At 39.0% G+C, this 21,722-nt stretch overlaps 1 protein-coding gene across 2 annotated transcripts in view; it reads left to right on the forward strand.

Annotated features, from left to right (window-relative positions):
• The window catches only part of TRMT1L (tRNA methyltransferase 1 like), a 51,132-nt gene that overhangs the window by 24,013 nt on the left and 5,397 nt on the right, over positions 1 to 21,722 (forward strand). For both annotated transcript variants that reach the window (XM_045982795.1, XM_045982794.1), the window contains one exon: positions 20,045 to 20,123. In XM_045982795.1, the coding sequence (XP_045838751.1) occupies positions 20,045 to 20,123 (79 nt within the window). The remainder of the gene's footprint in view (positions 1 to 20,044; positions 20,124 to 21,722) is intronic.

Genomic DNA, 21,722 nt, shown 5'->3' on the forward strand with positions numbered 1-21,722 from the left:
GACCCTGGGATCATGACCTGAGCCGAAGGCAGAGTCTTTAACCCACTGAGCCACCCAGGCGCCCCAATTTTAGCCATTCTGATTGGTGTGAGATGGTATCTCATTGTGGTTTTGATTTGTATTTCCCTGATGCTGCGTGATGTTGAACATTTTTTCATATGTCTCTTGGCCATTTGGATGTCTTCTTCACAGAAATGTCTGTTCATGTCCTCTGCCCATTTCTTGATTGGACAGTTTGTTCTTTGGGTGTTGAGTTTGTTAAGTTCTTTATAGATTTTGGATACTGGCCCTTTATCTGATATGTCATTTGTGAATATCTTCTCCCATTCTCTCAGTTGTATTTTGGTTTTGTTGACTGTCTCCTTTGCTGTGCAAAAGATTTTGATCTTGATGAAGTCCCAATAGTTCATTTTGCCCTGCTTCCCTTGCCTTTGGCAATGTTCCTAGGAAGAAGTTGCTGTGTCTGAGGTCGAAGATGTTGCTGCCTGCCTGTGTTCTTCTCAAGGATTTTAATGGATTCATTTCTCACACTGAGGTCTTTCATCTATTTTGAGTCTATTTTTATGTGCGTTGTAAGGAAATGGTCCAGTTTCATTTTTCTGCATGTGGCTGTCCAATTTTCCCAACACCATTTGTTGAAGAGACTGTCTTTTTTCCATTGGACATTGTTTACTGCTTTGTTGAAGATTAGTTGACCATAGAGTTGAGGGTCTATTTCTGGGCTCTCTATTCTGTTCCATTGATCTATATGTCTGTTTTTATGCCAGTACCATACTGTCTTGATGATGACAGCTTTGTAATAGAGCTGGAAGTCCGGAATTGTGATGCCACCAACTTTGGCTTTCTTTTTCAACATTCCTCTGGCTATTCAGGGTCTTCTCTGATTCCATATAAATTTTAGGATTATTTGTTCCATTTCTTTGAAAAAAATCGATGGTATTTTTAACAGGGATTGAATTAAACGTGCAGATTGCTTTTCACAGTATTTGTTCTTCCAATCCACGAGCATGGAACGCTTTTCCAATTCTTTGTGTCTTCCTCAATTTCTTTCATGAATACTTTATAGTTTTCTGAGTACAGAGTCTTTGTCTCTTTGGTTAGGTTTATTCCTAGTTATCTTATGGTTTTGGGTGCAATTGTAAATGGGATCAACTCCATAATTTCTCTTTCTTCTGTCTTCTTGTTGGTGTATAGAAATGCAACTGATTTCTGTGCATTGATTTTATATCCTGACACTTTACTGAATTCCTGTACAAGTTCTAGCAGTTTCGGAGTGGAGTCTTTTGGGTTTTCCACATAAAGTATCCGATTGTCTGCAAAGAGTGATAGTTTGACTTCTTTGCTGATTTGGATGCCTTTAATTTCTTTTTGTTGTCTTGTTTGCTGAGGCTAGGACTTCTATGCTATGTTGAATAGCAGTGGTGATAGTGGACATCCCTGCCATGTTCCTGATCTTAGTGGAAAAGCGCTCAGTTTTTCCCCATTGAGAATGATATTTGCTGTGGGTTTTTCATAGATGGCTTTGATGATACTGACCCTCTATCCCTACACTTTGAAGAGTTTTGATCAAGAAAGGATGCTGTACTTTGTCAAATGCTTTTTCAGCATCTATCAAGAGCATCATACAGTTCTTGTTCTTTCTTTTATTAATGTATTGTATCATAGTGATTGATTTGCAGATGTTGAACCAACCTTACAGCCCTGGAATAAATCCCACTTAGTCGTGGTGAATAATCCTTTTAATGTACTGTTGGATCCTGTTGGCTAGTATTTTGTGAGAATTTTTGCATCTGTGTTCATCAAAGATACTGGTCTGTAATTCTCTTTTTTTTGATGGGGTCTTTGGTTTTGGGATCAAGGTCATGCTGGCCTCATAAAATGAGTTTGGAAGTTTTCCTTCCATTTCTATTTTTTGAAACAGGTGCAGGAGAATAGGAATTACTTCTTCTTTAAATATTTGGTAGAATTCCTCTGGAAAGCCGTCTGGCCCTGGCCTCTTGTTTGTTGGGATATTTTTGATGACTGCTTCAATCTCCTTACAGGTCATGGGTCTGTTCTGGTTTTCTATTTCTTCCTGGTTCAGTTTTTGTAGTTTATATGTCGCTAGGAATGCATCCATTTCTTCCAGATTGTCAAATTTGCTGGCATATAGTTGCTCATAATATGTTCTTAAAATTGTTTGTATTTCTTTGGTTTTGGTTGTGAGCTCTCCTCTTTCATTCATGATTTTATTTATTTGGGTCCTTTCTGTTTTCTTTTTGGTAAGTCTGGCCAGGGGTTTATCAATCTTACTAATTCTTTCAAAGAACCAGCTCTTAGTTTCAGTGATTTGTTTTATTGCCCTTTTGGTTTCTATTTCAATGATTTCCGCTCTGATCTTTATTATTTCTCTTCTCCTGCTGGGTTTAGGCTTTCTTTGTTCTTTCTCCAGCTCCTTTAGGTGTAAGGCTAGGTTGGGTACTTGAGACCTTTCTTGTTTCTGAGAAAGGCTTGTATGGCTATATACTTTCCTCTCAGGACTGCCTTTGCTGTGTCCCACAGATTTTGAACAGTTCTGTTTTCACTTTCATTTGTTTCCATGAATTTTTTCAGTTCTTCTTTAATTTCATGGTTGACCCATTCATTCTTTAGTAGGATGTTCTTTAGCCTCCATGTGTTTGGGTTCTTTCCAAATTTCTAGCTTCTAGCTTTGAGTTCTAGCTTCAGAGCACTGTGGTCTGAAAATATACAGGGAATGATCCCAATCTTTTGGTACTGATTGAGACCAGATTTGTGACCCAGGATGTGATCTATTCTGGAAAATGTTCTACGTGCACTAGAGAGGAATGTGTGTTTTGTTGCCTTGGGATGGAATGTTCTGAATATATCTGTGATGTCCATCTGGTCCATTGTGTCATTTAAAGCTTTTATTTCCTTGTTGATCTTTTGCTTGGATGATCTGTCCATTTCAGTGAGGGGGGTGTTAAAGTCCCCTACTATTATTGTATTATTGTCAATGTGTTTTCTTTGATTTTGTTATTAATTGGTTTACATAGTTGGCTGCTCCCATGTTAGGGGCATAGATATTTAAAATCGTTAGATCTTCTTGTTGGACACACCCTTTGAGTATGATATAGTGTCTTTCCTCATCTCTTATTATAGTCTTTGGCTTAAAATCTAATTAATCTGATATAAGGATTGCCACCCCAGCTTTCTTCTGATGTCCATTAGCATGGTAAATTTTTTGCATCCTCTCATTTTAAATCTGGGGGTGTCTTCACGTCTAAAATGAATTTCTTGTAGGCAGCATATTGATGGGTTTTGTTTTTTTATTCATTCTGATACCCTGTCTTTTGATTGGTGCATTTAGCCTATTTACATTCAGGGTAACTATTGAGAGAGATGAATTTAGTACCATTGTATTGCCTGAATGGTGACTGTTACTGTTTATTGTCTCTGTTCCTTTCTGGTCTACTACTTTTAGGCTCTCTCTTTGCTTAGAGGACCCCTTTTAATATTTCCTGTAGGGCTGGTTTGGTGTTGCAAAATCTTTTCACTTTTGTTTGTCCTGGAAGCTTTTTATCTCTCCTCCTATTTTCAGTGATAGCCTAGCTGGATATAGTATTCTTGTCTGCATGTTTTTCTCATTTAGTGCCCCGAATATATCATGCCAGTTCTTTCTGGCCTGCCAGGTTTCTGTGATAAATCTGCTGCCAATCAAATAGTTCTACCATTGTATGTTACAGACTTCTTGTCCGGAGCAGCTTTCAGGATTTTCTCTTTGTCACTGAGACTAGTAAGTTTTACTATTAGAGGATGGGGTGTGGACCTGTTTTTATTGATTTTGAGGGGGGTTCTCTGTGCCTCTTGGATTTTGATGCTTGTTGACTTTGACATATTAGGGACGTTCTCTATTATAATTTGCTCCAGTATACTTTCTGCCCCTTTCTTTCTTTATTCTTCTTCTGGAATCCCCATTATTCTAATACTGTTTCATCTTATGGTATCATTTATCTCTCGAATTCTCCCCTCGTGGTCCAGTAGTTGTTTCTCTCGCTCAGCTTCTTTTTTCCCTGTCATTTGGTCTTCTATATCACTAATTCTCTCTTCTGCCTCATTTATCCTAGCAGTAAGAGCCTCCATTCTTGATTGCACTTCATTAATACCTTTTTTGATTTCAGCTTTAGATTTTAGTTCTTTTATTCTTCCAGAAAGGGATTTTATTTCTTCAGACAGTGTTTCTCTAATATCTTCCATGCCTTTTTCGAGCCCAGCTAGCACCTTGAGAATCATTCTGAACTCTAGATCTGACATATTACCAATGCTTGTATTGATTAGGTCCCTAGCCATCAGTCTGCCTCTTGTTCTTTTTTTTTTTCTGTAGTGAGTTTTTCCACCTTGTCATTTTATCTAGATAAGACTATATGAATGAGAGGGGTGCCTGGGTGGCTCAGTGGGTAAAAGTCTCTGCCTTTAGCTCTGGTCATGATCCCAGGGTCCTGAGATCAAGCCCCACATCGGGCTCTCTGCTCAGCATGGAGCCTGCTTCCTCATCTCTCTCTGCCTGCCTCTCTGCCTACTTGTGATCTTTCTGTCAAATAAATAAGTAAAATCTTTAAAGAAAAAAAAAAGAATATATGAACGAGAGAATAAAATACTAAAAGGGTGGCAAAGACCTCAGAAAAATGTATGCTAACCAAATCAGAAGAGACCCCAAACTGGGGGTAGAACAAAGGGGTAAAAAGAAATTAAAAAAAAATATATATATATATATACACACACACACACACACACACACACACATGTATTAGACTAGTGAATAGAACAGAGCCACCCACTTGATTTTGGGTGTATTTTGGTCTCTTAGAAGAAACTACCTCTCAAAATTTTAAAGAAAAAAAATATATATACAAAAATAAGGGTAAACATGATGAAGGGATGGAATATAACTGTAAAGATGAAAATTTTTTTAAAAATTCTAAGAAAGGAAAAAATAAAAAATAAAAAAAATTCTAAGAAAGGAATTGATAAGGTAAGTTGGAAAAAGAAAGAAGAAAAAAAAAAAGAGGAATGTGCTCAGGCTGGAGATTAGAACAAAGCCCTGTGCTAGATTTAGGGTATATTTTGATCTATTAGAAGAAATTGTATCCAAAAAATTTTTTAAGAAAAAAAACCCTATGTGTATACAAAAAATAAGGTTAAATACAATGAAGGATAAAATAGGACTATAATAATGAAGGTTTAAAAAGATTTTTTTTTAGAAAGGTTATTTGTTTTTATTTATTTTTTAAATTTCAGTGTTCCAGAATTCATTGTTTATGCACGTCACCCAGTGCTCCATGCAATATGTGCCCTCCATAATACATACACCAGGCTCATCCAACCTCCCACACTTTCCCCTCCAAAACCCTCAGTTTATTTCTCAGAGTCCACAGCCTCTCATGGTTCATCTCCCCCTCCAGTTTCCCCAACTCACTTCTCCTCTCCATCTCCCCATGTCCTCTGTGTTTTTCCTTATGCTCCACAAGTAAGTGAAATCATATGATAATTGACTCTCTCTGCTTGACTTATTTCACTCCGCATAACCTTTTCCAGTCCCGTCCATATTGATAGAAAAGTTGGCTATTCATCCTGTCCGATGGAAGCATAATACTCCATAGTATATATGGACCATAGCTTCTTTGTCCATTCATCCGTTGAAGGGCATCTTGGTTCTTTCCACAGTTTGGCAACTTTGGCCATTGCTGCGATGAACATTGGGGTGCAGATGGCCCTTCTTTTGACTACATCTGTATCTTTGGGTTAAATACCCAGTAGTGCAATTGCAGGGTCATAGGGAAGCTCTATTTTTAATTTCTTAAGGTATCTCCACACTGTTTTCCAAAGTGGCTGCATCAATTTGCATTCCCACCAACAGTGTAAGAGGGTTTCCCTTTCTCCACATCCTCTCCAACACATGTTGTTTACTGCCTTGTAGTTTTGGCCATTCTAACTGGTATAAGGTGGTATCTCAATGTGGTTTTGACGTGAATCTCCCTGATGGCTAGTGATGATGAACATTTTTTCATGTGTCTGTTAGCCATTTGTATGTCTTCTTTGGAGAAGTGTCTGTTCATGTCTTCTGCCGATTTTTTGACATGATTATCTGTGTGTGTCGAGTTTGAGGAGCTCTTTATAGATCTTGAATATCAGCCCTTTATAGGTCTTGGATATCAGTTCTTTATAGATCTTGGATGTCTGTACTGACATTAGCGAATATCTTCTCCCTTCTATGGATTGCCTCTTTGTTTTGTTGACTGTTTCCTTTGCTGTGCAGGAGCTTTTGATCTTGATGAAGTCCCAAAAGTTCATTTTTGCTTTTGTTTCCTTTGCTTTTGGAGACATATCTTGAAAGAAGTTGCTGTGGCCAGCGTCAGAGAGGTTATTGCCTATGTTCTCCTCTAGGATTCTGATGGATTCCTGCCTCACATTGAGCTCTTTTATCCATTTCGACTTTATTAGAAAGGTATTGTTAAGATAAATTAGTTTAAAAACGTTAAAAGAAGAAAGAGGAAAGGTTTTAAAAAATTAGAATAAGAAAAAAATAAAATTTAAAAAAATTTAACTTTGCAAGACTAAAGGATCATGGGGAGAAAGCCATGAATTTCATGCATTGCTTTCCCCTATCTCTGGAGTTCCGCTTTTCTCCTTTATTGATGAGCTTGGTCTTAGCTGGATGTTCTTGCTGATCTTCTGGGGGAGGGGTCTGTTGTAGTGATTCTCAAATGTCTTTGCCCAAGGCGGAATTGCGCCGCCCTTGAGAGGGACCAGGCTAAGAAATCTGCTCAAGTTCGCTCTCAGGAGTTTTTCTTCCCTGAATGTTTTCTGTAGAGCTCTGGAGGGTGGGAATGAAAGTGGTGGCCTCCCAATCTCCAGCCTAGAGGAGCCCAGAACTCGAGGCCCCACTCCGCAGTGCGCCCATGGAGAAAAGCGGTCAATCACTCTTGTCTCCCTGGTCTCCAAACTCACTCTGAGCTCACCTGGCCTGTGACCAAGCGTTTCTATCTCTGGCACACAGCCCCGTCTGGATTCTCCAAACCCAGCAGATCCCTGCCTCCAGAGGAAGAAGGTGAGTCTCCCTGGATCTGCCACTTGTGGGGTCCCTGCTCAAAGAGCAGTGGTCTGACTATGCCGCGGATCACGGTTTAAGGTAACCCCAAGCTGAGAGCACACTCCTCTGTAGTCAGCTTCCCCGCTCCAGTACCTGCAAGCTCTGCTACATTCAGACACCCCCAATCCTTCTGTGACCCCGCGGGACCTGAGACCACACTGTCCCCATGAGGGCTCCACCCCCGCTTAGCTCCTGGAGTGATGTCCCTCAGTGGTGCTGACTTCTAAAAGTTCAGATTTTGTGCTCTGTTGCTCCACCACTTGCCGGGAGCTGGCCCCTCCCCCCACGTCTATCTTCCCATGGCTTCAGATTCACTCCGTACGTCCTACCTTTCAGAAAGTGGCCAATTTTCTGCTTCTAGAATTGCTGCTCTTCTATTCTATCTCCTGTTGGATTTGTAGTTGTTCAGAATGGTTTGATACCTAGCTGAACTCCTGACTCCTGCGAGCTGATGTCGTTTCAGTCTGCTGCTCCTCCGCCATCTTGCCTCAGTCCCCCTCACCTTCCTTTTTAAAGGATAGTTCTGCTGCATGTAGAATTACTGGTTGACAGGAGGTTTTTTCCTTTCAGCACTTTGAATATAGCATTCCAGTGCCTTTTGCCCTCCATTATTTCTGATAAGAAGTCAGTCAGTCCTTGTATTTTTGTTCCCTTGTACTTGGTAAATTATTTTTCTCTTACTGTTTTCAAGATTTTCTCTTTGTGACTTTCAGCAGTTTAGTTACAATATGTCTGAGTGGATCTCTTTATGTTTATCCTAATTGGAATTCATTGAGCTTTCTGAGTGTAGAGAAGTATTTTTCATCAGACATAGGGCACTGTCTTGCTTCTCCAACCTAAACCCATCTTTATTACCTCAAACTGGAGGCAGATATTGTCTGTAATCTACTAGGCATGAATTAGAATAATATAATCAGCTGTTTCAAGTAGAGTTTTCCAAACAACCCCTGTAATTGTTATCCTAGAGCTACTCCAGTTACGTTCATCTTTGCCTTATAGGTTCAACTAACCCACAAAGGCTCTTTCTGCCTCTAATAGCTGTTCTCTCCACTGTGGTTTTCTTCCAGTAGTATGATCTCTCAGCTTTTAGGCTTTCAGAAAGTTCTGAACAGTTTGGAATGTGTGCTGGATCACCTTATTTTCTAGCACTATCTAGGAATTAATCATAAAAATACCTTTTCTGGGGTGCCTGGGTGTCTCAGTTGGTTGAGCATATGCCTTTGGCTCAGGTCATGATCCCGGGGTCCTGGGATTGAGCCCCACATCAGGCTCCATGCTCAGTGAGGGGGCCAGGAGGAGTCTGCTTCTTCCTCTTCCTCTGCCTATTGCTCCACCTGCTTATGTTCTCTCTCTCTCTTTCTCTCTCTATTAAATAAATAAATAAGTAAAATCTTTTTTTAAAAAAGCTTTTCCATCATATCTAGAGATTTAGAATAAGAAGAGAAGTTGGTGGGGGGCGGGGAGAAAAAGAAATTGGATTCAGTGCTCAGCCACCATCCTAATCTTGTTTTTAATACAATAGAATCAGAAAAGTTAAAGAATCCACTCTGGCTTTTTAAAATAGAGGTTTTCGGGGCACCAGCCTGGCTCAGTCAGTGGAGCTTGCAACTCTTGATCTCAGGGTTGTACATTTGAGCTCCATGTTGGGTGTAGAGATTACTTAAAATGGATGCCTGGGTGGCTCAGTCAACTGACCATCCATCCGACTCTTGATTTCAGCTCAGGTCATAGTCTCAGGGTTATAAGATTGAGTGCCGCAACGGGCTTCGGATTCTCTCTCCCTCTCCAACTTGTGCATGTGGGTACCCGTGCGTGTGGGTACCCACGCGCGCGCTCTCTCCTCTCCCTCCCTCTCTCAAATAAATAAATCTTTAAAAAAATATGGATTTCACCTCAGTTAGAAAAAAAAAGAATCTCAGTGTTTCTTTTTACCTCATACTGAGTATTACTGATCGTATTCTTGCCTTAGAAATGATGAGTCAATTCTTACATTGAATTTTTTATGTCTCATCTCTCGCTGTATTGTGTTTTACATTATCAACAAGTAGCTAAAGTCAAATACACTCTGTTCAAATTTGATCCTGAATCCATACTATCATTTTTGCTGTTTTTTTTTTTTTTTAAAGATTTTATTTATTTATTATTTCACAGAGAGAGAGATCACAAGCAGGCAGAGAGGCAGGCAGAGAGAGAGAGGAGGAAGCAGGCTCCCCGCGGAGCAGAGAGCCCGATGCGGGGCTCGATCCCAGGACCCTGAGATCATGACCTGAGCCGAAGGCAGCGGCTTAATCCACTGAGCCACCCAGGCGCCCCTCATTTTTGCTGTATTTTAGTAATTAGAAATGAACTCTAGATTTGGTGATCTCACAGTTGAGAAGAAGGGACTACACAAGCGTATGAATACCAGGGGACAGAGGTCATTTCTGCTATCTTAGAAGGCTGCTTCAACACAGATGAACCAGTTAATATGCTGTAAAATGTTTCTTTTTGTATGCGACTCTTTGATAACTCCAGAACTAATAATTACTGCTTTCGTGTCCTTTTTTGTATATGTTCACTTTTCATACTCTATTCCCAAACTCTGTGCTACAGTTTCAGGGCTCCTTTCTGTATGGGTAAGTACATTTGGTAATCTTCGGTTCCAGTTTCACTCCCCTGGAGACAGTACTTCTGCTTTCCTTTGGGTGGTTTATTTTTAAGTCCTCTGGAGGCCTTTAATGGGCACCCTGGTAATTGCTTTGGCTTTCTCCATCTGATGAATCTCCTACATCTGGACCCTATGTATTTTCCCATTATCTCTGTCTGTTTTCTTGTTTCGAATGAGCACTTTTTCCTGTGGCTTCCTGAGAAGGATTATATGGCAAAGTATAGAATTGTAGGTTGTAAATTGTTTTTTCTCAGAATGCTTAAGGTATTATTATTTCCTTGTCTTCTAGCCTCCAGTATTAATATTGAGAAGTCTGCTATTTTTTTTTTTAAGATTTTATTTATTTGTGAGAGAGAGTGCACATGAGCAGTGGGAGAACTTGTGGGGGTGGGGGAGAAGAATCTCAAGCAGACTGAGTGCTGAGCATGGAGCCCAGCTCGAGGCTCCATCTCATCACCCCGAGACCATGACCTGAACTGAAACCGAGTCTGGCTGACACTCAACTGACTGAGCCACCCAGGCACCCCTTTGCTATTGTTTTTACATCTAATCATTTGTGACTTTTTTTTCTCCTATGAATGGTCTTAACATATCTTTTGTTTACCCAATATTCTAAAAATTTGTGATAATATGCAGGTCATCTTTTTTAGCTCATTGTCCTTGGGTAATCTGTGAGACCTTTAAGAAACTTGAGTTCTGGGACACCTGGGTGGCTCAGTTGGTTAAGCAGCTGCCTTCAGCTCAGATCATGATCCCAGCATCCTGGGATTGATCCCACATCGGGCTCCTTGCTCGGCAGGGAGCCTGCTGCTTGCTGTGCCTCTGCCTGCCACTCTGCCTGCCTGTGTGTGCGCTCGCGCGCGCTCTCTCTCTCTCTCTGACAAATAAATAATAAAATATTTTTTTAAAAAAAAGGAAACTTGAGTTCTTCAGTTCTAGGAAATTTTAAGTTTTTAATATTTATTTGACAGAGAGAGAGCACGTGCACAAGTAGAAGTAGCAGGTAGAGGGAGAAGCAGGCTCTCCACTGAGCAGGGAGCTCACCACGGGGCTCGATCCTAGGACCCTGGGATCATGACCTGAGCTGAAAGCAGATGCTTAATGACTGAGCCACCCAGGTGCCCCATTTGTTTTAAATTCCAGCATAGTTCATATATATTACTATATTAGTTTCAGGTGTACAATATAGTGATCCAGCAATTCCATACATTACTCTGTGCTCACTAAGACAAGTGCACACCTAATCCCCTTCACTTATTTCACAATCTCCCATCCCACCTTTCCTCTGGTAACCATCTGTTCTCTAGAGTTAAAAGTCTGTTTTTTCGTTTGTCTTTTTTTCTTCCTTTGTTCATTTGTTTCTTAAATTCCACATATAAGTGAAATCTTAGATATTTGTCTTTATCTGACTGGCTTATTTCAGAATTATACTCTAAATCCATATAAGTTGCAAATAGTGAAATTTCATTCTTATGGCTGAATAATATTCGTGTGTGTGTGTGTGTGTGTCTACCACCTCTTCTTTATCCATTCATCTATCAGTGGACATTTATGCTGTTTCCATAGTTTGGCTGCAGTAAACATAGGGGTGCATATATCCCTTCAAATTAGTGTTTTCATATTCTTTAGGTAAATGCCCAGTAGTGCAATTACTGGATTGTAGGGTGATCATAGGGTAGCTCTATTTTTAAGTTTTTGAGGACCCTCCATACTGTTTTCCACAGTGGCTGTACCAGTTTGCGTTCCCATCAACAGTACTCAGGGGTTCTTTTTTCTCCACATCCTTGCCCACACTTGTTGTTTCTTGAGTTTTTTATTTTAGCCATCCTAACAGGTATGAGTTGTTACCTCACTGTGGTTTTGATTTGCATTTCCTGAGTGACATTGAGCATCTTTCCTTGTGTCTGTTGGCCATCTGTGTGTCTTCTTTGGAGAATTTTCTGTTTAAGTCTCCTAATTTGGTGGGGGGGGGTTGTTTGGGGGCCCTTGGTGTTGAGTTGTATAAGTTCTTTCTATATTTTGGTTACTAACCCTTCATTGGGTTTATCATTTGCAAATATCTTCCCCCACTCAGTAGATTGTCTCTTTGTTTTGTTGGTTGTTTCCTTTGCTGTGCACAAGCTTTTTATTTTGATGTAGTCCCAGTTTATTTTTGCTTTTGTTTCCCTTGCCTCAAGAGACAGACATACACCTAGGAGGATATTGTTATGACCAGTTTCAGAGAAATTACTGCCTGTGCTCTCTTCTAGGATTTTTATGGTTTCCTGTCTCACATTTAAGTTCTTAATCCATTATTAGTTTATTTTTGTGTATGACGTAAGAAGGTGGCCCAGTTTCATTCTTTTCCATGTACCTATCCAGTTTTCCCAACACCGTTTGCTGAAGAGACTGTCTTTTTCCCATTACATATTCTTGCCTCCTTTGTCAAAGATTAATTGACCATTTAACTGTGGATTTATTTCTGGGCTTTCTGTTCTGTTCCATTGATCTGTGTGTCTGTTTTTGTGTTGATACCATACTTTTGATTACTACAGCTTTGTAATATAACTTGAAATCTGGAATTGTGATACCTCTCGTTTTGTTTTTCATCTTCAAGATTGCTTTGGCTACTCAGGGTCTTTGGTGGTTCCATACAAATTTTAGGATGTTCTAGTTTTGTAAAAAGTTGTTGGTATTTTTTTTTTTAAGATTTTATTTATTTATTTGTCAGAGAGAGAGCGAGAGCTAGCACAGGCAGAGAGAGTGGCAGGCAGAGACAGAGAGAGAAGCAGGCTCCCTGCCGATCACGGAGCCCGATGTGGGACTCGATCCCAGGACGCTGGGATCATGACCTGAGCCGAAGGCAGCCGCTTAACCAACTGAGCCACCCAGGCGTCCCAAAAGTTGTTGGTATTTTGATAGAGATTACATTTAATCTGTAGATTGCTTTGTATAGTATGGACATTTTAACAATATTTGTTCTTCTAGTCGATGAGCATGGGATGTCTTTCTATTTCTTTATGTGATGTTCAATTTCTTTCATCAGTGTTTTATATTTTTCAGAGTATAGGCTCTTCATTTCTTTGATTAAGTTTATTCCTAGGTATTTTATTACTTTTAGTGCAATTGTAATTGGGGTTGTTTTCTTCTCTCTGCTTCTTTCTTTCTTTTTCTTTTTTGAGAGAAAGAGGGGAGGGACATAGAGAGTGAGAGAGAATCTTAAGTAGGCTCCACGCCCAGTGTAGAGTCTGAGATGGGGCTCAGTTTCATGACCATGAGATCATGACCTGAGCCAAAATCAAGAGTCAGATGCCTAACCCACTGAGCCACCGGGTGCCCCAATGGAATCGTTTTCTTAATTTCTCTTTCTGCTGTGTTATTATTAGTGTATAGAAATGCACAGATTTCTATACATTGATTTTGTATCCTGTAACCTTACTGAATTCATTTATCAGTTCTGCCAGTTTTTGGTGGAATTTTTAGGGTTTTCTATATAGAGTATCCTGTCATCTGCAAATACTGACAGTTTGACTTCTTCCGTACCAATTTCGATACCTTTTATTTCTTTTTGTTGTCTGATTTGCTGTGACTAGGACTTCCAGTACTCTGTTGAATGAAAATGGCAAGAGCTGGTATTCTTTTGTCTTGTTTTTAACTGAGGGGAAAACCAGTTTTTCCCCACTGAGTATGGTGTTAGCTGTGGGTTTTTCATGTGAGGCCTTTATTATGTTGAGGAATGTTTCCTCTAAACCTACTGTGTTGAGGGTTTTTACCATGAATGGATGCTATACTTTGTCAGTTGCTTTTTCTGCATCTATTAAAATGATCATATGGTTTTTATCCTTTCTTTTGTTGATGTGATATATCATACTGATTGGTGAATATTGAATCATCCTTGCAATACTGGGAAAATTCCCACTTGATTATGATGAATGATGCTTTGAATATATTGTTGGATTTAGTTTTGGTTTCCTAATATATTTGTTGTTTGTATGATCTGTCCATTGATGTAAGTGGGATGTTGAAGTTTCCTACTATTACTGTATTACTATCAGTTAGTTTCTTTATGTTTATTAACTGTTTTATGTATTTGGGTACTCCCATGTTGGGTGCATAGATATTTACAATTATTGTATCTTCTTTTGGATTCCCTTTTATTATTATGTAGTATTCTTTGTCTCTTGTTATAGTTTTTGTCTTAAAGTCTATTTTGTTCAATACAAATATTGCACTACACCAGCTTTTGACATCCATTTATAAGATAAATGGTTCTACATCACCTCACTTTGAATTGGCATGTATCTTTAGGTCTGAAATTAGTCTTGTAGGCAGCATATAGATGGATCTCATTTTTTTTAACAATTCCATTACCCTATTTCGTTTGATTGGAGAACTTAGTCCATTTACATTGAAAGTAATTATTGATAGATTTTGTATTTATTGCCATTTTGGTACTTGTTTTGTAGTTGTACTTCTCTGGTCCTTCTCTTGCTTTTTTCATAATTTACTGTTCTTAGTGATATATTTGGATTCCTTTCTCTTTATTCTTTGCATATCTATTAGTAGTTTTTGATTTGTGGTCACCATTAGATTTGTAAATAACATCTTCTGCATATAGCAGTCTATATTAAATTGATGGTCATTTAAGTTAGAACCCATTCTTTACTCCTCTCTCTCCACTATTTTAGCTATATACTGTCCTATTTTATGTTTTTTATTTTGTGAATCCCTTGACTGATTTTTAAAGATATATATATTTCTTGAAGATTTTATTTATTTGACAGAGATCACAAGTAGGCAGAGAGGCAGGCAGAGAGAGGAGAAAGCAGGCTCCCTGCTGAGCAGAGAGCCCGATATGGGGCTCGATCCCAGGTCCCTGGGATCATGACCAGACTGAAGGCAGAGGCTTTAACCCACTGAGCCACCCAGGCGCCCCTTAAAGATATGCTTTTATTGTTTTGGTGTTTCCTACATCTCTTACTCTTACTTACAGTCCTTTCTTCTCAAGAGCCCCCTTTAACATCTCTTGCAAGGCTGGCTCAGTGGTCATGAACTCCTTCAGCTTTTGTTTGTCTGAGAAACTCTATCTGACCTTCCGTTCTGAACGATAGCCTTGCTGAATAGAGTATTCATGGGATAGGTATTCAAAGGGGAAAAAAAGGATTTTTTTTCCCCCTTTTTTGAATATGTCCTAGAGAAGTCCCTTAGCAATCCCTGCCCCTCTAGGACATGATCTGAAATGAGTGAACTACTCTCCCTCCCCACTGTCCCAGGCATTTTTCAAATTGCTGCTTCTTTGCTGAATGTCTGTGGGCTCTTTGTCAGGCTGGCTCTTTATGGGCAGAGTCTGAACTTCCTGTTGCCCTCCAGGCTCTCCCAGAACTGAGCCTCCTGATTTTTAAAATGCCGGACTTTAAGCCCCACTGGTTCTAAAACTCATGAAATTCAGCCCCTCTCCCTTTCAAAGCCAAATGTTATGGGTATCTCTTTTCCCTGTGTGAGCTCCCAGGTAGGATGTTTCTCTCCCAGTTCCACTCCAGTGGCTCCCTCCCATGTCTGATGAGGATGCTGGTTTGCTCTCCACTGCATTTCTGCCCTTCCTACCCTCTTCAGTATGGCGTCTTCTCTACCTTTTTTTTTTTTTTTTAAGATTTTATTTATTTATTTGACAGACAGAGACCACAAGTAGGCAGAGAGGCAGGCAGAGAGAGAGGAAAGGAAGCAGGCTCCCTGCTGGGCAGAGAGCCCGATGTGGGGCTTGATCCCAGAACCCTGGGATCATGACCTGAGCCAAACGCAGAGGCTTTAACCCACTAAGCCACCCAGGCGCCCCATCTTCTCTCCCTTTTGTTGTGGAGTTTGTTCTGCCAGTCTCCGGGTTGTGTTCTGGGTTATTTGTGATGACGCGAGTGTTCTCTAACTGTATCCATGGGACAAGGTAAGTTTAGGGTCCTCTTAATCCACCACCTTCCCAGCCCTGGAAAATTTTTTCTCTTGACTCTTCTTTCTTTTCTTTCAGAGGTGAGATCCTTCCTTTCGAGCTTACATGTTTTTACCAGCTTTATTCAGATATAATTGACAAGAACTGTGTAACTTTAAGGTGAACAATGCGTATCACTGATTTCATGTACATGTATAGTGAACTACCACAGTATGAATGGTTAACACTTTCATGACCTCACAGTTACGTGTGTGTGTAATAAGAACACTTAAGGTCTACTCGTAAATCTCAATGATACAATCTAGCATTGTTATAATCACACTGTACATTATTAGATCCCCACATTATCTTATAACTGAAAGTTTATAGCCTTTTACCAACATCTCTTCATTTCCCCCACCCCTGGGTCTTGGTAAATACCAATCTACTCTGTTACTATGAGTTCAACTTTTTCAGATTTCACATATAGTGAGATCATGAAGTACTTCTCTGATTTATTTCAGTTAGTATAATGCCGTTAAGGTTCATTCACATTGTCACAAATTGCAGGGTTTCCCTCTTTTTCATGGCTGAATGATATTCTATCACATATATACCACGTTTTGTTTTGTTTTTTTTGTTTTTCTTTTTTGAGTATAGTTGACATACAGTGTTATTTTTACGTGTACAACTTAGTGATCTTGACAAATTTCTACATTATGCCACAAGTATAGCAACCATCTGTCCCATTACATCAGTATTATAGTATCACTGATTGTATTTTTTTTTAAATATTTTATTTGTTTATTTGACAGAGATCACAAGTAGGCAGAGAGGCAGGCAGAGAGAGAGGGGGAAACAGGCTCTCCGCTGAGCAGAGTGCCCGATGCGGGGCTCGATCCCAGGACCCTGAGATCATGACCTGAGCTGAAGGCAGAGGCTTTAACCCACTGAGCCACCCAGGAGCCCCAGCTGATTGTATTTCTTATGCTGTGACTTTTATTCCCATGATTTACTTATTCCTTAACTGGAGGCCTATGTCTCCCTTTCCCCTTCAACCTTCTCTGTATTTATGGGTCTGAATCTGCGTTATGTTTGTTTATTCATTTGTGGGGTTTTTAAAATTTTTTTAGATTCCACTTCAGTGGAATCATATGGTATTTGTCTTTCTTAGTCTGACTTATTTCACTTAGCTTAATACCCTCTAGGTCCATCCTTGTTGTCTTAAATGGTACAATCTTATCCTTTTTTATGGCTGCATAATGTTCCATTGTGCGAGAATATGTATAAATACCACATTTTCCTTATCCATTCATCTAATGATGGATGCTTAGGTTACTTCCATATCTTGGCTATTCTAAGTAATGCTGCAATAAGTATAAGGGTGCATGTATCTTTTCAGATTAGTGTTTTCCTATTCTTCAGGAAAATACCCAGTAGGGAAATTCCGAGAAAGTGAATGATGACCCAAGAATGGCCTAAGGGAAGTTAGTGGGGGAGCGTGATTTAAAATAACTGTTCTGGGGCTTCAGTGATCTGAAGAGTCCATAGTAGAATATGGCCCCAATTGGACAGTCTTTTCATTTCTTGGGCATTTGGTTCTACATTATAGATTTCCCTGGTTGTTATTTTCCAACTCTCCTTTTTAAAGTTATCATATTTTGTCAGTTTTTAAGTTACTTCATATTTTCTCATTGTCTCTTTTTTAATAGTGTCCTATTCTTGTTTCAGAGATACAAAATCGGATCGTAGCCCTCTAAGAATATTGGTTATAATTGGGTATATTTTTATTAAAGGGAGAGTAGATTTTTTCAGTTCAGTTTCATATTGTAGTTTCTGTTATTTTCTTGTTTTAGTTCTTCTGTTTCCTAACAATTTCTTTCTGTGCTGTAATTTTGTTCTCTGTATGGTACATCTCAAATGTCTAATGGTCTTTGGTTGTCTCTCCACACTGAAAGTTTTTTGGAAGCACTGGAGTCAGGGCTTGTAGACTGATCTATTTTACTCTAATGAGAAGGCACTAGTCTGCTCTTTCACAAGGGGATCCCCCAGATGAAAATGAATATATTAGGTTTTTTCTCTTGTATTGGCAAGTTTTTCTAGAGTAATCTTTGACTCTTCCATCAGCTTTCTAGGGGCCATGCTGGGGAAGGAGACTTAGAAGGTCTTACCATTTATGATGTCTTTTTTTTTTTTTTTTAAAGATTTTATTTATTTATTTGACAGACAGAGATCACAAGTAGGCAGAGAGGCAGGCACAGAGAGAGGAGGAAGCAGGCTCCCGCTGAGCAGAGAGCCTGACGCGGGGCTCAATCCCAGGACCCTGAGATCATGACCTGAGCCGAAGGCAGAGGCTTAAACCACTGAGCCACCCAGGTGCCCCATTTATGATGTCTTTTACTTAATCCCTCTCTTTTCATAAATCTTACTCTCAACCATGACTGATGCCTCTGGTTCCAGGTCCTCCATGGTTCAGCCTCACCTAAGATTAACTTCATTTTTTGGAATGAGGAAGCACAGAAGTCTGTGGGTATTAAAGAAATCTTACAGGTCTTAATCAAACCCCTTAAAAATTTTCAGCCAGGCTTCTTTTTTGCACTACTGCCCCATACCCATCTTCCAATATGATCAGTTCCTTCCATTCTTAGGTCTTTCTGGGGTCCCACAGCACTAGAGGGCTTACTTGTGTTACTGGTAGCCTGTCTGCCCATTTCAGGCTTAGCTTTAGCATTGTCTGGCCTGCTAAATCATCTATCCCCTTGTGTACCTTATTTCCACTTCGAAAATTTTATTGACATCTCTTACTGTCTTTGTTACCTCTGCTCCCATTTTATTTATCCTTGGGTTTGACTTTTATTCTTTTTTTCTCATTTTAATAATGCTTTAAAGGATAGAAGAGAGAACATACCTGTTCAGTCTATTGCATTTAAATAGAAGTCTCCGAATATTTTTTTAATCCTCATCTGGAATTGTCTTCATAACCTATATACTGATGACATGGTATATACTCCTTCATTTCTTGCTACTGGTGACTTGAAATGATAGTTCTGACCTGTCAAAGAGGGAATTTGCTATTGCTGGCCTAGCACTGAGAAATCCTAGGCAAGAAGTTTAGGAAAAGACATACATTGATACACGATGGGAGCCTTTTATAAATGCATCAGGAAACAAACTAATAAAAATTCATGTGTGTGCTGCCTACCTGTGGTAAGTGGGTGTAACTGACAGAACTGTAAATATAAATTGTCCTAATTTGGGTAATACTGACTATAGTATTATAATTTACTTATTTATGGTTTGAGGGAAGACTTCTTGAATATATTCACATAATGTTTGAGGAACATAGTTCTTATCGAATCCAATGTTGATGATAACGTTCCTTAAGGCTTAGAGTTAAATAATACTGAAAAGTAGATCTAGTATAAACAGTGAGGGAAGAAGTCTTCAAGTAAATCTAAAGTAAGATCTCACGTCTGTGCACTATCCCATTTAAACCTTGAATAACAGTGATGTCTGATAGCATGGCTATAGACCTGTGTCCCTCCCACCATAATTCCGAACTGTGGATATATATCTAGGACTGATTGATCAGATCAGGCCATTTCAAGAAAGTGCATAATAACCCAAGAATGGCCTGAGGGAAGTTAGTGGGTGAGCGTGACTTAAAATAACTATTCTAGGGCTTAGGGACTAAACAGTCCATAGTAGAATATTGCCCATTTTGGAAACTAAGAATAATGCTGGTACTTCTCCAACATCCTTGGGATGGTATCAGGCCTCTCATTATTCTTTAAACTGAATTACGATTCTTCTAGCCTGTATTTTGGCGGCTGAGTATGAATCAAGCCTAGGGAGTAATTTGTTTTCTTCCCATTGCAGAAGAAGCAACTAATGAGAAATGTCTTTATTTTGATGGGATGTTGGTTACATGGTTATATCCATTTGTTAAAACTCATCAACCTTTTCACATAACATGTATACATTTTTTATTGCATATAAATTAAACCTCTCATCAGCTGATTTTAAATGGGTATCTTGTGGACTTCTAAAGATTTTCTCCTACTGAAATTATTTCATGTAGCATAGTGACAAAAAGCTAGTAAAAGTTATGCCTCTTAATAAGCCATTTGACATGGATTTCTGTGACCTCTCTTAAGCTTTAATTCTCTGATCTGGATAATTGAGATTTTAACAGTACCTGCTTCAGAGAGTTGTAAGGATTAAAATTTTTAAATGCATGTAAAATACTTAGCATAATACCTGGCACATAGTAGATCCTCATAATGTAGTGGCTGCAAATTATTATAAATGTAAGTTACTGTTTACATTTTCATTTCTCCTTTGATTTTTCTTTTTATAATATTTTCAGAAAACCCATATAGACAGCTGCCCTGTAACTGTCACGGAAGCATGCCTGGAAAGACAGCAATAGAACTTGGGCCTCTATGGTATGTGCTTAAGCCTAATAATATACAGATGATCCCCAACTTGGGATTTTTCAACTTTATAGTGGTGCAGAGGTAATACACATTCAATAGAAAATGTATTTCAAATTTTAAATTTTGATCTTTCCAAACTAGTAAAATGCGATAGTCTTCTCTCATATTGGGCAATAATAGCAAGTCAGTCACACAATCATGAGGGTCAACAACCAGTACACTTAGAACATTATTTTTCACTTTCAGAATAATATTCAATAAATTACATGAATTAATCAATATTTTATAATAAAATAGGCTTTGTGCTAGATGATTTTGCCCACTGTTGGCTAATGGAAATGCTTTCTGAGCATGTTTAAGGTAGATTAAGCTAGGCTATGATGTTCAGTAGGTTAGTATATTAAATGCATTTTTTTAAAAGATTTTATTTATTTGAGAGAGAGCGCACAAGCAGCAGGGGTGGGGGGCAGAGGGAGAAGCAGACTCCCTCTGAGCAGGGAGCCCGATGTGGGACTCCATTCCAGGACCCTGGGATCATTACCTGACCCAAAGGCAGACACTTAACCAACTGAGAGCCACCCAGATGCCGTATTAAATTCATTTTCAGCTTAAGATATTTTCAACTTACTTGGGTTTACATTAATTCCATCCATTGTAGGTCAAGAAAGATCTATATTCAAAATTGATTTGTATATTAATTGATTGCTGATTTATTATGTGTAGTAAAAGACAAGCAGGTTTCAATGTAATTTTTTTTTTAAGTTTAGTCAAATAATTATGACTCTTCTACAGAACCCTATGAACCTGAGGTGTTGTTTTCAGATTTTTCTATACCATTATTCTCAGAAGACTGCTACAATGATGAGACAGTGGGATCAAAGAGAAGCCTGGGTGATCTAGATAATTCATTTCTGAATAGTAAGAATAAAGCTTTTTTTCAGTTTAGAGTTTGTAGAACTAGGGTGTGATTATGAAGTGATCACCATAACTTTTTATAGAAGACTCAGCTAATACAAGAGGTCTTCAAGAAACTAGTTTCATGAGAAGAGCAGGTGAAAGTAAATGTCTGCTTTTAAGTAAAGCTGTTTAGATGGGACTCAGCTGCAAATATTTAATGTATGTGTGCTTTTGCATCATTAGTAAACTAGCTGTTGTGTTTTCAGTGACTTAAAGTCAAATTTTTTTAAATCGGAATCCTTACTTTTAGGTTGTTACTAGAGATTCTGATAGAAATTTGAGATTCCGAACAATATTGCGACAAGAATCATGGCAGATTTCTACCTTGTTTATAAGGTCAAGGTTTAGTCATCTACTAAACCTAAAATTTAACTCAAATGGTAAATGTTTGTGCTGGTGCCCATTATTTTATCATCTCATGCACATATTCCTTTTTTGTTAAGATTTTATTTATTTATTTGACAGACAGAGATCACAAGTAGGCAGAGAGAGGGGGAAAGCAGGCGCCCAGCTGAGCAGAGAGCCCGATGTGGGGCTCGATCCCATGACCCTGGGATCATGACCTGAGCTAAAGGCAGAGGCCTTAACCCACTGAGCCACCCAGGTGCCCCTCATGCACATATTCTTAAACCAAGAATGACTTCACTAGCC

The sequence above is a fragment of the Meles meles genome, chromosome 17 (genome assembly GCF_922984935.1).
Source record: "Meles meles chromosome 17, mMelMel3.1 paternal haplotype, whole genome shotgun sequence".
Classification (NCBI taxonomy): domain Eukaryota; kingdom Metazoa; phylum Chordata; class Mammalia; order Carnivora; family Mustelidae; genus Meles; species Meles meles.